Below are 15,066 nucleotides of genomic sequence, written 5' to 3' on the forward strand. Positions count from 1 at the left end.
AGTGTTTCCCCTATGTTTTCTTCTAGCAAGTCCATACTTCTCAGTCTTTCATTTAGGTCTTTGATCTATCTTGAGTTGATTTGTTTTAAAGATTTATTTATTTATTTGAAAGTCAGAGTTACACAGAGAGAGGAGAGGCAGAGAGAGAGAGAGGTCTTCCATCTGATGGTTCACTCCCAGGATGGCCGCAATGGCCAGAGCTGTGCCGATCCGAAGCCAGGAGCTTCTTCCGGGTCTCCCACGTGGGTGCAGGGGCCCAAGGACTTGGGCCACCTTCTACTGCTTTCCCAGGTCACAGCAGAGAGCTGGGTTGGAAGAGGAGCAGCCGGGACTAGAACCAGCGCCCATATGGGATGCCAGTGCTTCAGGCCAGGGCATTAACCTGCTGGGCCACAGTGCCGGCCCCTTGAGTTGATTTTTGTAAATGGAGACAAGTAGGGATCTAATTTCATTCTTCTACATATTTACATCCAGTTTTACCAGAACCATTATTGAAAAGACTATCCTTTCCCCAATGTATGTTCTTGGCATCTTTGCCAAAATTCAGTTGGCTCTAAAATACATGGGTTAATTTCTGGGCTCTCTATTCTGTTCTATTGATGAATGTGCTGGTTTTTATGCCAGTACCATGGGTTTGGTTTTTTTTTTTTCCTTTTTTGACAGGCAGAGTGGACAGTGAGAGAGAGAGAGACAGAGAGAAAGACCTTCCTTTTCCATTGGTTCACCCCCCAATGGCTGCCGTGGCCGGCACACCACACAGCTCCAAAACCAGGAGCCAGGTGCTTCTCCTGGTCTCCCATGCAGGCGCAGGGCCCAAGCACTTGGGCCATCTTCCACTGCACTCCTGGGCCACAGCAGAGAGCTGGCCTGGAAGAGGAGCAACCGGGACAGAATCCGGCGCCCTGACCGGGGCTAGAACCCAGGGTGCCAATGCCACAGGCAGAGGATTAGCCTATTGAGCTGCGGCGCCGGCCACCATGGTTTAATTACTATAGCTTTGTAATAGGGAAAATCAGGTGAGGGATATATGGGAATTTTTGTATTACCAGCTCAAAATTTTTGTTCTGTAAATTTAAAACTGAAATGTTATTCAGCTGTTATTGTATCTCAGTATATTTTTGTGTTCAGTATATTTTGTACTACTACTTCACAATTTTGTTTCATAAATCTAAAACTGAAATATTATTCCGAAAAAAATTTTTTAAATAAAGAAAAACATCTTTTTAAGGCTTCAGATCAAGTTTTGAAAATGAGCCAGTGATCTAGAGATAGCAATACAGATGTTTGGGAAATAGTTCTGAAGACAGATTTCCCGGGAAGCTACATTTCTGAAGTAGATCTGTGAGAACACCTCACCTTCCCCAAGCCTATTGAAAAAGCAGAGGACAGCTAGCCGCTTCTCCAATCCTACCTCAGCCCCTACAAACTCTGATATGGCCAACGGTTGGGGCGATAATTCTGACAGAAATGCTTCCCTAGAAGGAGTGGCACACTAAATAGAACAGGCATAGGTCATGAAATAGAACCTCTTTTTGACTAAAGGTCAAACTTTAATTACCAACGTTGGGTCATCAAAATGTACTGTACGTCTGGGGTGGGCATTTTGTAGTCTAAGACAGTACTTGGGATGCCCTCCTCCCATATGGGAGTACCTGCGTCCAAGTCCTGGCTCTGCTTTTGCCTCCAACTTCCTGCTAATGTAGACCCTGAGGGACAGCAGATGTTGGCTCAAGTACTCAGGACCCTGGCACCCAAGGGGAGACCTGGGTTGAGCCCTGGCTGCTTTGGGCATTTGGAAAGTAAACCAGCAGATGAACAATCTCTGTCTCTCCACCTCAATATCTACTCTGTCTCTCTGTCTCTCTGTCTCTCTCTCTCTCTCTCTCTCTCTTTTTGCTTGCTGTGTGTCCCTGTCTCTTTGCCTTTAAATTAAAAAAATTAAATGTAATGTACTATATGATTATGTGTTAATGTTGCAAGGAGGAGATGGGCCTGGGATTTAATGCAAGCCTGACCCCAAATCTCTATCCTCTATTCTGCAGAGCCTCTATTAGACAGAAAGAAACAAGACTATGAAGCTCATATAAGAACATACGTGGGGCCAGCGCTGTGGCACAGCAGGTTAATGCCCTGGCCTGCAGTGCTGGCATCCCTTATGGGCACCGGTTCAAGACCCAGCTGCCCTACTTCCAATCCAGCTCTTTGCTACAGCCTGGGAAAGCAGCAAAAGATGGCCTAAGTCCTTGGGCCCCTGCACCCACATGGGAGACCCGGAAAAAAATCCTGGCTCCTGGCTTCAGATCAGCGCAGCTCCAGCAGTTGTGGCCAATTGGAGAGTGAACCAGCAGATTAAAGACTCTCTCTCTCTCTCTCTCTCTCTCTGCCTCTCCTCTGTGTAACTCTGATTTTCAAATAAATAAATAAATATTTTTAAAAATGTGTGTTAAGTAAAAACTCTGGATTTAAAAAACTTAAAAAAAAAAGAAAAAGAAAAAGAAAAAGGGGCCAGCACTGTGGTGTAGTGGGTAAAGCCGCCACCTTTGGTGCTGGCATCCCATATGGGTGCCAGTTCAAGACCTGGCTGTTCCACTTCCAATCCAGCTGTCTACTATGGCCTGGGAGAGCAGTAGAGGATGGTCCAAGTCCTTGGGCCCCTGCACCCGCGTGGGAGACCCGGAAGAAGCTCCTGGCTCCTGGCTTTGGATCTGCACAGCTCTGGCCATTGCGACCATCTGGGGAATGAACCAGCAGGTAGACGACTCCCTCCCCTTTCTCTCTCTTTGCCTCTTCTCTCTCCATGTAACTCTGACTTTCAAGCAAAATAAATAAATCTTTTTTTAAAAAAAAAAAAAAAAAGAACATACGTGAGGGGTGGGCATTGTGGCACAGTGGGTTAAGAAGCAGCTGTATCACCTGAATCCCACCTCAGATTGCCAGTTCAAGTTCCAGCTACTTTGCTTTTGATCCAGCTTCCTGCTAATGCATCCTGGGAGGTAGGGAATGATGGCTCAGAAACTTGGGCCTCTGCCACCCACAATGGAGACCTGGATGGGGTTCCAGGCTCCTGGCTTAAGCCTGGTCCAGCCCTGGCCTTTCAAATATATGAAATATAGACAAGCATTTATTTTTTAAAAAAGGAATATATGTGAGTTTAGATGAGCAAGAGAACCTTTCCCCAGGTTCTACAAAGTCTCCTGGGCCAGGCTCTCTCTCCTTGGGGAAAGGAGCCTAGTGTCCCTGTGCCAAGGCCAATATTAAGCAGTTGGAACCTGTGAGGTATACTCTTCTGTTAAATCAAAGAAAGAGAAAGAAATACTGGACAAGGGAAATTTCAGAGCGAATCCCAGGCAATCGGTGGCTGCTTTTTACATACAAAATAAACAAAATTCTGTTTACATTTCAGCCCCTGAAGCCCCCTCCTGGGGCAGGAAGGCGTTCAGAGCAGTCACCTACGTGACCTGCTCTCAGGAATCCCTGTCCCTGGCAGCTTGGCCACTGGTCCCCAACATGTCAGGAACATTACGAAAAGCAGCGGGCGCCTCCCATCTGCTGGAAAGTAGGGCAGAACCTGCGTGCTTCAGCTACCGCCCTGGAGAAAACCAGGTTACAGGACACCTGGAGGTGGCTGGGGCACCCAGAGGACAAAGTCTTCTCAACCTCTCTTTCCCTCGCTGCCTCCCAGGGAGTTGAGAATTCTCAACCAGGGAAAAACATTCGCTCAGCTCCCGGGCTCTCTAATTTAGTGCACTGCTGCAGAACCAAACCTCCCTCAGGGCTTCGCACTCTCTCCAGGGAGAGATAATTACACCCCTGGAACATGCTGGCTCTTTAACTCTTTGGGGTCCTATCTGCACAAGCTGCAGCAGCAATTAATTATCCCTGGGGAGATCGGCAGTCCACTAAAAGGTGACATTTCTAGGGCTCAATTCTCTCAGCCATTATCTGAATGAGCTCCTTAAAGGAAGATACATTCCAGACAAGCCCTTCCCAGATAGACTTCTGGGCGTCTAGGGCCCACCGTCACGTCCCACGGTACCTGGCTCAGTCCCCGCACCCCGGCATCCCAGAAATGTCAGATTAGAGAATGAGATTATAATGATAAGCCATGATCACAACGAAGACCCTCGGTCAGCAAACCAGGCTGGGTGGAAATCAAGACTGCAGTAAAAATCTCGAAAACTCTCCCTGCCGATGCTGTTCCGGCAGTGTGGATTAAATGAGATAAAAATGAAAGCCCTTTTTAACAGAAAAGGACCCTACAAGTGGTAGCCAGTAATACAGGGATCACTGGGTAGAGAGTAAACATTTACTGCATGTGCCCCCTCCCATCCACCAACCTCCAAGCTTTCCCCCCACTGGAGAGAAAACTGCAGGTTGGCACTGCTAAGTAAGCAGAAGGCCCTGCGCACATTTGACCTAACAATCAAGAAAGTGCTTTGCAAGGAAAACGCCTCGCTGAAGTCGGTGCTCATTAAGCAGTTGTGCTCGGTTTCTACAGGGTCTTCTGTGAGGACTGCCGTCCCCCAGCAGGCTGTGCCGACATCAGCTCCACCGGCACTGGCTTGCCTAATGAATCCTCCACTCACACCTAACAGGAGTAGTGGGTATAGACCTTTCTCGGGCTGGAGCAGAATTAAGAGGAGCAAGGAGAGAGGAAGAAAAGAAGGAAGAAGAAAGGGAACTTTCAAAGGGCTCCGTCTGGCTAGGGAAGGGCCGTCTCTAACCCTGCAGTGAGCTTTCCACCTGAGCCGTCCTGGGCCCCCTCTGTAAAGGGGCAGCTGGGCTCCTGCCTCCCCCATCCTGTTCCGAAGACCAACTTCCCACCGAAACATAAATTAGGAACTTGGCAGACGAGCCCAAGCCTGCCTGGCAACAGCAGGTGACAACTGCCCCATACCTTGGTCTGCCACGTTCTCAATGTTGACTTTGCGTTCGTTGGCCATGAAGCCGATAACGGAAAAGATGACGAAGCCAGCAAAAATGCTCGTGGCACTGTTGGTGCAGGTGACAATCAGAGTGTCCCTGCAAGAAAAGACCAGAATTTGCTATTAGATGCATTTTATATGAGCAGGAAGGAACAAGGGGAAGGACAGCCAGGCGTGCTCGTGTGTATCCAAGTACAAAGATGTATACCCCCCCAAAAAAGATGTGTACCTCCATTTCTTTATTTTTTTTTCAGATTTTATTCCACCCTTTTATTTTTTTTTCCTAAAGAACCTTTTATTTAAGGAATATAAACTTCATGTGTTTCATAAGTACAACTTTAGGAATACAGTGTTTCTTCCCACCATACCCACCCTCCCACCCACACTCCCACCCCTCCTCCTCTTCCCTCTCCCATTCCCAGTCCCATTCTCCACTAAGATCCATTTTTCAATTAACTGCACACAGAAGACTAACTCCATACTAAGTAAAGAGTTCAACAATTTGCACACACACACACAAAAACTGTTCAACAGTGGAGACAAGGGCTGTTCAAAGTCATTGCATCTTGAAATTAATTTCACTTTTTTTTTTTAGAAACTTAATTAACTTTAAAAAAGCACCCAAGAATGATACATCTTTTGCGAGCACTTAGACATAATTATAATACAACTCTTTGAGGACAGAGGTCCTGCATGGGAGGTTAGTGCACAGTAACTCTTGTTGTTAATTTAACAATTAACACTCTTATGTATGTCATCAGTGATCCATAGGCTCTTGACATGAGCTGTCTAGGCTATGGAAGCCTTTGGAATCCACAAACTCTGTCAGTACTTAGACAAGGCCATAAACAAAGTGGGAGTTCACTCCTCCCTTCAGAGAAAAGTACCTCCTTCTTTGATGACCACTTCTTTCCACTAAACACCTCCATTTCTAAACGTATGTCCACCCAAGGGAAGAAACAGCAGTCCTAACCACAGATGTCCCTGGGCTTTTACAAAGCACCAAAAGGCTCAAAAACCTTTCCTAAATGTCCTGATCCAGGGCCACTGGATCCAAGCTCTGGCACCAATGCTACTGAAATGGTTCCCCACTCATCCACTATGGTCTGAATGTGTCCCCCAAAATTCACATGCTGAAACATAATCCCCATCTGTCCTCATGAGTGGGATCAGTGCCCTTCTAAGAGCGGCTAAGTGAACAAGCTCGCCTCTTCCAGCACCTGAAGACACAGCAACACAGCACCAAGGTATCACTGTGTCTTTTTCTGAGACAGACAGAGTCAGAGAACTGCCATGTACTAGTTCACTCCCACAATGGCCAGGGCTGGGCCAGGCTGAAACTGAGAGCCAGGAACTCAATCCAGGTCTCCTAAGTGGGTGGCAGTGACCTAACTACTTGAGCCATTACCACTGACTCTCGGTGTGCACATTAGCAGGAAGCTGGAGGTGCAAGCAGAGCCAGGACTCCAAGCCAGGCACTCTGATATGGGATGCCAGTGTCCCGGAGGGAGTCTTAGCACCAGGCCAAACGCACATCCCGTTTTTAATTCTGTTTATTTGCAAGACACAGAGATAGACAGAGAAGGCACTATCTTTGAAGCAAAGTGAGGCCTCACCAGACACTGAGCACGCTGGCACCTCTATCTTGGGCTTCCCAGCCTCCAGAGCTGTGAGCAATGCACTTCTGTTGTTTATAGCTTACCCAGTCTAAAGAAAGTTTTTTATAGCAACCCAGAGGGACTAAGTCATCATCAAGAACTGGGGAAAATCTGTCTCTCAGAGCAGAAATTAAGAAGATGGGGTCTGAAGGTGCATGTGAGAGGAACCATGTGTAGGGACAGGGAAATGCCACCAAGGTATGAGGGCAGCCTAAGGTTAAGGCTGGAATCTCCCAGGCTGGCCCTGAACAGCCATCCTGGACTCAGATGTGAGGTCACAGCTGGGTGGGGGGCTGCAGGTCTACACAGAGTCCTGGTTTTCTCCTCCTGGTTAGCAGCACAACCCTGAGCAGGTCATTTCCTCTGCACTGTGGTTTAAAATGGCTACAACAGCCCTACCTGCCTCACAGGTTGTTGTGAGGACAGAGGAGCTGGTGCCTGCAAGCCCAGGGCCCAGCACACAGCAAATCCGCAGTGAACGACCCACCCTGTCTGACTCCCTAGTTTACTGACAAGGAAACTGTGGCCCAGAGAAGGTGCATGCTAATAAGGGGTCAGAACGGCTTCTCTCTGCCATGCTACACAGCCTCATTTCGGATAAAGCACGTGGCAAAGCTTCACCTTTGGACAGCATTCACAATGATTCAGGTCAACAGTTAATGAGCAGCTGGGATCAAGAATTCAAAAAATACCTTTTCCTGGCACTCAAGGTTGTTAATAGCTGAACAGTGGGTCTTCTCCCAACACTTGCGCCCCCTAAAAATTCATGTGCTGAAGTTCTAATTCCTAGTATTTCAGGGTATATTTGGAAATCAGGTATTTTTAAAGGCAATTAAGTTAAAACAAGGCCATTAGTTTGGGTTCTAATCCAACATAATTGGTGTCTTTTATAAGAGGAGGAGATCAGGATACAGCTACCTACAGAGAGATGACCACGTGAGACACATGGAGAAGGCAACACCTTGAGCTTGGACCTGTGGCCTGAATTGTGAAACGATGAATTTCCACTACTGAAAGCAGCCAGTTTGTGTACTTGTTAGGGCAGCCAGCGAAAACTAATACAAAGACTCTTTCCCGTCGGGTATCCGTGGGTCCATTTCCACCCAGCCCCACATGCACACACCTTCTGCTCCAATCCCACCCACCTGTTCCTTCCACATACGCCTACCACACTCATCCCCACTCATCCCCGCCTGCAGCTCTGTCTGCCACCTGAACCATGCTCCCTTCTCCACTGCACCTCCTGGCGTATGGCCCAGGACCACTGTCCCCCGGAGGCCACCCAGACACCCCGGGTCATAGCTAACTGAGTCTCTTCCTCAGTTGCAGAGATGTGTGAGGAAAGTTTGAGCCTTAGTCCAAGTTCCTTGAATACCAAGTAAATAAACAGATTCTTGTGTGGCGACTACAGTCACATTGACTCAAGCATGACCCTGAGCTCACTTTATATGCATGACCTGTAACGTATGAGCAACTGTGACCCTGAAAATAGTAGCTGGGCTGACCCCTTCTAGCTTCCAGGTGACCAGAGGTACGAAGCCAAGGGGCTTCTCCCGCTAGGATATGAGCAGCACCCACAGTGGCCCTCAGCACCAGGCTTTAGTCCCCACTGGGCAACGTGAAGAGCTCGGGTCCCAGGTGAGTTTAGGTGACAGACGTCTCCACTGCCCTATTGCTGTGTTTGGGTCTCTGCTCCCTTTCCCATATCCTTTCTTAAAGGGGAGTACATTTGTGTTCACTAAGCCTATAGTGCTTTGTGAGGGTGACTGACAACCTGAACCAGAAACCACCCCAGGGATCCTATACCTCTTCACCTCCATTCTAAGTAACTGAGGACAGGGGTGGGTTTTGAATCTTTCTGTCTCTCCCTTTGTTCACAAAATATTTCACTCACTTTCAATAATAATTAATAATAATAATGGCATCTGCCATTGTTGAGTAATAAATGTGCAAAATATCTCTCTGAGGACCTCGCATACATCCTCTCTTACCCCTCACAAAATATCATAATCTGCATTTTACAGATTAGAAAACAGAGGCTCAGAGAACTGAAATATCTTGCCTATGTCTGGGTTTCAGGAAATAGTAAGGTCACGATCAAATGCAAGTGTAGCTAAATCTAAGGTGCTGTTTGCACTGTACTACTCGGCCTTAATTACAAACTATCTCTTGAAAAATGTGTCAAGTGACAGATGACCACACTTTATAAATGACTGCCAGGTGATGGCATCCATGGAGTAGGTGGCTCACAAGTGACCCCCTGGAGGATTCAGATGGCTGCACAGTGATCTTCAGAGAGTCTCAAGTCCATCCTGGAAACATCCCTGAGTCCCCACCATGTGCCAGAGTCAGCAGCATATGGGGGGGCCAGAAGCCAGTGGCTGGTCCTTAACAGGTGACATCTCCTAGGCCAGGGGCAAATCCCTACTCTTCCTTGGGAGAAGTCTGGATCTGACCTCAGATATCTGATAATTCAGTTCTCTGTCCTCTGACCAAGTTTCTGCTCACCAGCGACCTCTGGGTCTTGGAAATGCCTCCGCATACCTGTAACAGTTGTTGTGGAATTTGTTGTAAGAGGAAAGAGTGATCAGACCTCCCCAGGCAGCAGATAAGGAGAAGAAAATCTGAGTGGCAGCATCTTTCCACACCTAAGAGGAGAAAGGAGGAGAGTCAAGGTTACTGAAGGAGACGGAAAGGGGCGTGTCACCTGTCCATCATCTTCCCAGGTGAATGACAGGGCAAGGTGACTATGGGCACCCAGAGAAATCAGAGACACACCTCACTTGTGCTAAAGAGGCAGTACCTGAAGATTCCTTCATTCCCTCTAACCACAGGTGCAGAACTTGATAAACTGTACACACACCTCATGCTTACACTTCCTCACATGTAAAACCAAACAGGCTGATATAGTCTAAAGAAAAATGTACAACAGCAAAATAAATTCGTGGATACAAAATTAAAACCACATTTTAGCTGACATCCTAGGGACTCCAACAATGCTATGAAAAATCTGAAATTCTTTAGCCCCTGAAATCCTTTAGCTCCAGCAGCAGGGACCAGCACCACATCCTGATTTTTTTAGGTGACTCCTTTTGATTGGCTTTTTTAAAAAAGATTTATTTATTTATTTGAGAGTCAAAGTTACACAGAGAGAGGAGAAGCAGAGAAAGAGATAGAGAGAGAGAGGACTTCTATCCGCTGGTTCACCCCCCAACTAGCCACAATGGCCGGAGCTGCGCCAATCCGAAGCCAAGAGCCAGGAGCTTCTTCTGGGTCTCCCATATGGGTATAGAGGCCCAAGAACTTGGGCCATCTTCTACTGCTTTCCCAGGCCATAGCAGAGAGCTGGATTGGAAGTGGAGCAGCCAGGACCTGAACAGGCGTCCATATGGAATGCTGGAACTGCAGGCGGCAGCTTTACCTGCTATGCCACAGCACCGACCCCTTGATTGGGCTATAGTCTGATATGATTTATGTGGTAGATCTCCCATCCCCTTTACAAATTAAATCTTGTGTTCAAATTGTGCTTAGCATTTGCAGAGAAAAGCTTCAAGTGTGTACTAGAAAAGTCTGTGCCGGGCTCAACATTAAAACAGGCATCTAGGGGGTGACACTATGGTACAGAAGGTTAAAACCAGGCCTGCAGTGTCAGCATCCCATATGGGTGCCCACTTGAGTCCTGGCTGCTCCACTTCCGATCCAGCTCCCTGCTGGTATGCCTGGGAAAGCAGCAGAGGATGGGGCCCAAATCCTTGGGCCCCTAAACCCACGTGGGAAACCCAGAGGGGGCTTCTGGCTCCTGACTTTGGATCAGCTCAGCTCCAGCCATTGCGGCCATTTGGGGAGTGAACCAGCAGATGGAAGACCTCTCTGTCTCTACCTCTTTAAAACTCTTTCAAATAAATAAAATAAATCTAAAAAAAAAAAAAAAAAAAGGCAGCCACCTCCAGGGGAGATACAGCTAAGGGAAGATAATCATATGACTTCATTTCTGGCTGACTGTGTGAAAATAAAATGTTACATACTACATACTACTTCTGATGTTTCTCCTTTTTAAAAGGGAGTAAGGGTGGATGGTGTTGTGGCTCAGTGGATCCAGCCTGGGCCAACATCCCATACTGGAGCACTGGTTTCAGTCCTGGCTACTCCACTTCCAACATAGCTCCCCTGCTAATACACCTGGAAGATATAGGCCCTGAAAGATGACCCAAGTATTAGGGCCCCTGCTACCCATGTGGGAGACCTAGACAGAGTTCCTGGCTCCTGGCTTTGGATTGGCCGGGCCACAGGCATTGCAGGCATTTGAGGAGTAAACCAGTAAGTGAAAATCTCTCTCTCTCTCTCTCTCTCTCTCTCTCTGTCTCTCCTTTCCTCCCTTCCTCCTTCCCTCTCCCCCCCATCACACTACCTTTCAAATAAATCAAATAATTTTTTAAAAAAAGAGGTGGGGTGTGTGCCTAGATCTGCCTCCACCCTCACATCTTTGTGCCACCTGGAATACGGGTGTGATGGCTAGAGCTCCAGGAGCTATTTGAGAGCTATTCCTTGACAATGTCAGACAGAAGCCTGGGTCACGATGACATTATCAGGCCACTCAGCTGGTTTTTGACTGAGTAAAATAACTTATCTTTTTTTTTTTTAAGGTGCTGTTATCTGAAAATTGTAATGTACAATCAAACTCAATCCTACATATTCTTAAATGTCCTGGAAAGTTTGTTTTCTTTACAATGAGAAAATTTACTTCTCATTAAATAATGATCCCCGCATTGGAAGGTTGTTGGATTGTGGATTTCAGAGTAAGATATAACAGGGGCAGAATCTGCAAAGACAAAGCCCACGTGTGTGCTGGGGCTCTGTGGGTGTGCAAGAAGTATTCAAATGCATCCGAGCCTTTTAAAGTGAGCTTGCTTGTGGTTTATCTGAGTACTGTCATTTTCCAACCAGCAAAACTCCACTTCCGACGCTCTATAACTTGTAACGGATAAGTGGGGTGAGATGGCCAAAAGCTATTGGAGGGATTTCATCCTTCATTCTCAGTCTTCCTGAGACAATTATTCCAGGAATCTGAAAACCCTCAGCTACTCCCTTCTCATTCTATGTTTCCTGAGTGCTTCACGAACTGAGGCCACCAGGACCCTATAGAAGCAAACAGAGAGTCTCCCTGGGGAGGAGGTCTCACCCCTCCTGCTGAACAATGTTCCAGTGTGGGGCCCACCCCTGAGAGCTGACAAACCAGCTCCACCCCCATCACATGAGGCCCATCACAAACGCAATAATAAGCCCACCGTGGCATCCGTGAGTTTCTCCCACTTGGGTGTGATGAAGTACCAGATCCCAGCTCCAGCTCCGGGCAGGGTGACTCCTCGGATGAGCAGTATCACGAGCACGACGTACGGGAATGTGGCCGTGAAGTACACCACCTAGGAAGCCATAGGCAGAAGGCTGAGTGAGCAGACCTGCGGGACAGGCCTGTGCCAGAGAGAGTCACTCGGAGCGGGGCAGGGGGAGGGCAGGGGGGATTGTCCCCTGCACCTGCTCTTGATGGTGAGCCCATCAAGCTGCCAGGCCTGGAGACACAGACAGGGCTCTGGGTCCAAAGGCAAGACTGAGAGAGCAAGAAATAAAACTCTGAGGAGGAGATCTGCAGTTGTGGAACAAGTCAGCCTACAGCCAGAGGGCTGGAGGAGATGCCACCTTCCCCATCACTGCAAGGACAAGTCCTGGAGGAACCACAGGGTGGGGGAGGCTTCATGCCGCTCTCCTCCCCCCCAACTCCCACCCCGATGGATACCCCATGTCCCACCACTAGAAATTAATCTTTTTAGCTTAAGCTCCCATCCTTGCTTATACAGACACCCTAAGTGAGGATGCGGGATGACATAAAAAGGCCATGATGTTCAATACATTTGAATTCAAATAACACTGAACCCCTGGCACTGAGTAACTGTGTGACCTTGGACAGCACTTATACTCTCAGAACAGAAATTTCTGCATCTGTGACCTGGGGACAAAGGCACTCTTCTTATAAACAAATCATGAAGATTAAATGAGCTAATGTATGGACAACACCTAGCACAGTTGCCATATATGCTGCTATGTTCACTAAGCATTTTTCAAAGGCCTCCAGTGAGCTGGGTGCTATGCCAGGCAATAAATAGATAAAGATGAAGGGAACCCATAGTCTAGAATACCCAGAGATGATGCTGAATAGTGGGCCAAGCACAATCACACACAGAATACAGCCAAAGTCCCAGGAGGGGCATTGTGCCCAACCTGAGAGCTTCCTAAGAGATTCATGCAGATGGCATGTGGGCTAAATCTTAAGGGACAAGTACAATGTAAAGGAGGTGAAACAAAGTGGGAATGAAGGAATAAGGTGAATAACAGAGGTACACTCACTGAAACAGAGGAGTGCCTTCTGCCTCTAAGCCCTAACACTCAACACCAAACCCCTTCTTTCTGGTGGCATCCTCAAGGATGGGCTTGCCTCCTTTCCTCTCCATGGACCAGGGTGCTGCTTCCCTGCCCTGGGGGGCCAGCAGCCTCTCCTCTCTCCTGGTCCCAAAGAACTTGCCTCTGCAGAGACTGCAGGAAGAGGAGGGATAACCAGCTGCCTCCTATTTCTGCCCTGTCTGCTTCTCTCTTTCCCTTAAAACCTGAAGGGAAAATTCAGCCCCACCACGGAGAGCCAAGGTCATCTGACATCTCTGGGGAAAATCATTTCACTCTGGGCTGGCCTCTCAGCTGTGGGCTGGAGCAGAGAGACAGGCATGCTACAAGGGCAGAGCGTGACCTAAACATTCGACTTCCCCACTAAGATAGCAGGAGGTGGGGGAGACTAAGGAACAGCCTTGCTCACCCCTGACCATCGGAGCTTTCTCACTCCAAAGCCATTCAATCTATGAATACTGAATCTATGGGCTGAACAATCAAAAACGTTTGTGGGAAGGCCAGAATGAGGGTGAGGCAAATGAAGCACCAAGGGTGCAAAATTTAAGGAGACACCCACTTTCACGTACTGCTCCTTCACTCATAGGGACGTGAGAGTGAGTGTCTCCTTAAATTTTGTACCTTAAACACTTGCTTGTGCTGGCCCCAGTGTGCAGCTGATGCATTCACTTTGTAGACGGTGACTCTGGTGAACTGAGAGGGCTGACAGTTTGGTTCATAAATCCTGGTGAGGCCTCAAATGTCAGTCAGGAGTGCACCGAGGCTCCCTGCACAGCTAGTCCCCCTATGTCAGGAAAGCTTCAGAATGCCCCTGTTTCAGAATTTACTGTCAGAAGAATTAAACTTGAACAGTAATGAATTATACTTGGCAGGAGTGACAATGACTAGCTGATCTGAGCCTCTTGGCCTGACACCTCGCAGCATCTTCCTCACAACAGGAGACCTGAACAGGTGGCAGTGCCCCGCCAGCCCGTGCTAGCTAATTAGGTTAGCTTTGCTTTGTCGCCATAACTCTCAGGCAGAGCAGTCCCTGCGGTCAGGTGAGCTACATCTGACCTTAAGGCTGCCTGCTGGTCCCCCTACTTCTGGAATTCTAGCTGCTCAAAAGCCTCAGTCTCAGACGAAGCTACAGGGCATTCTGTGTCCTTGGGACCTAAACAAGAGGAGGTACTCTATTGCATGGAAAGCAGTGTTCCCGGAATCTCAATCACCACGGCGTTTGTCATAACAATCAACTTTAGTTATGCCTTCACCTTGGCTCCCAAATAATGTTCCATGATTACGACCTATACAGCCCAGGGCAGGATAATAAATTGTGATTTATTATTTATGGTGGTATTCTTCATTTTAAAAAATTGATTTCTGATTGAAAACTGTTCTCAATGAAGCCAAGAGCTAAGTGAGCAGAAGGGCTACTCAAAACTTTGATTTCAGAAAGCCTGTAAAATCGAGCTGCAAGGATTCAATTCTAATTCTAAATCAGAGGAAAGAACTGGATATAATGCCATTCCAAAAAGTATAGACTAATAGTGCTAAACGGAATCTTAAAGAATATTTATTCTAACACCTGATTTTGCAAACGAGGAAAACAAATCTCTGAAGCATCTTGTGACTTGCTCCAAGTCATGCAGCTAAAGACAGCAGAGACCCAGCAGGAGGGCAGGAGTCCGAAGTCACTATCCACATGATGTATGAGTGATGACTCAGCAATTCCGCATTCCCATCTATTCCTGAGAGCCGCTCCTTAGCTAATTATGAATTAAGAATGTCATGGAGTGGAAAGAGTCTAGACTTTAAAGCAAGACAGACCTGGGATAGAATCCCACCACTGCCAGCTAAAAGCTTTGTGATGTCAGGCAGTTTACTCTACTGTAAGGAGCCTCAGCTCTCAGTCTGTAAAAGGAAAGTAAATGTTACTATCTATCCTGTGCTGGTGAAGATTAAATGACCTAACGTCCTGTGAAAGCAATTAGTACAGTGTCTGGCACAACATATTCAACAAAGCTTCCTTTCTCTTCACATCTCCCCAACAA

At 47.5% G+C, this 15,066-nt stretch overlaps 1 protein-coding gene across 1 annotated transcript in view; it reads right to left on the minus strand.

The window, feature by feature from the left end:
* SLC6A5 (solute carrier family 6 member 5) overlaps positions 1–15,066 on the minus strand; it is a 61,965-nt gene that overhangs the window by 26,119 nt on the left and 20,780 nt on the right. The window contains exons 8-10 of the mRNA XM_017345563.4: positions 11,869–12,003; positions 9,128–9,231; positions 4,898–5,022 (exon numbers count right to left, since the gene is read on the minus strand). Of these exons, the coding sequence (XP_017201052.3) occupies positions 4,898–5,022; positions 9,128–9,231; positions 11,869–12,003 (364 nt within the window). The remainder of the gene's footprint in view (positions 1–4,897; positions 5,023–9,127; positions 9,232–11,868; positions 12,004–15,066) is intronic.

This window comes from Oryctolagus cuniculus, chromosome 1 (assembly GCF_051225735.1).
Source record: "Oryctolagus cuniculus isolate XC-2025 breed Fujian yellow rabbit chromosome 1, ASM5122573v1, whole genome shotgun sequence".
NCBI lineage: Eukaryota > Metazoa > Chordata > Mammalia > Lagomorpha > Leporidae > Oryctolagus > Oryctolagus cuniculus.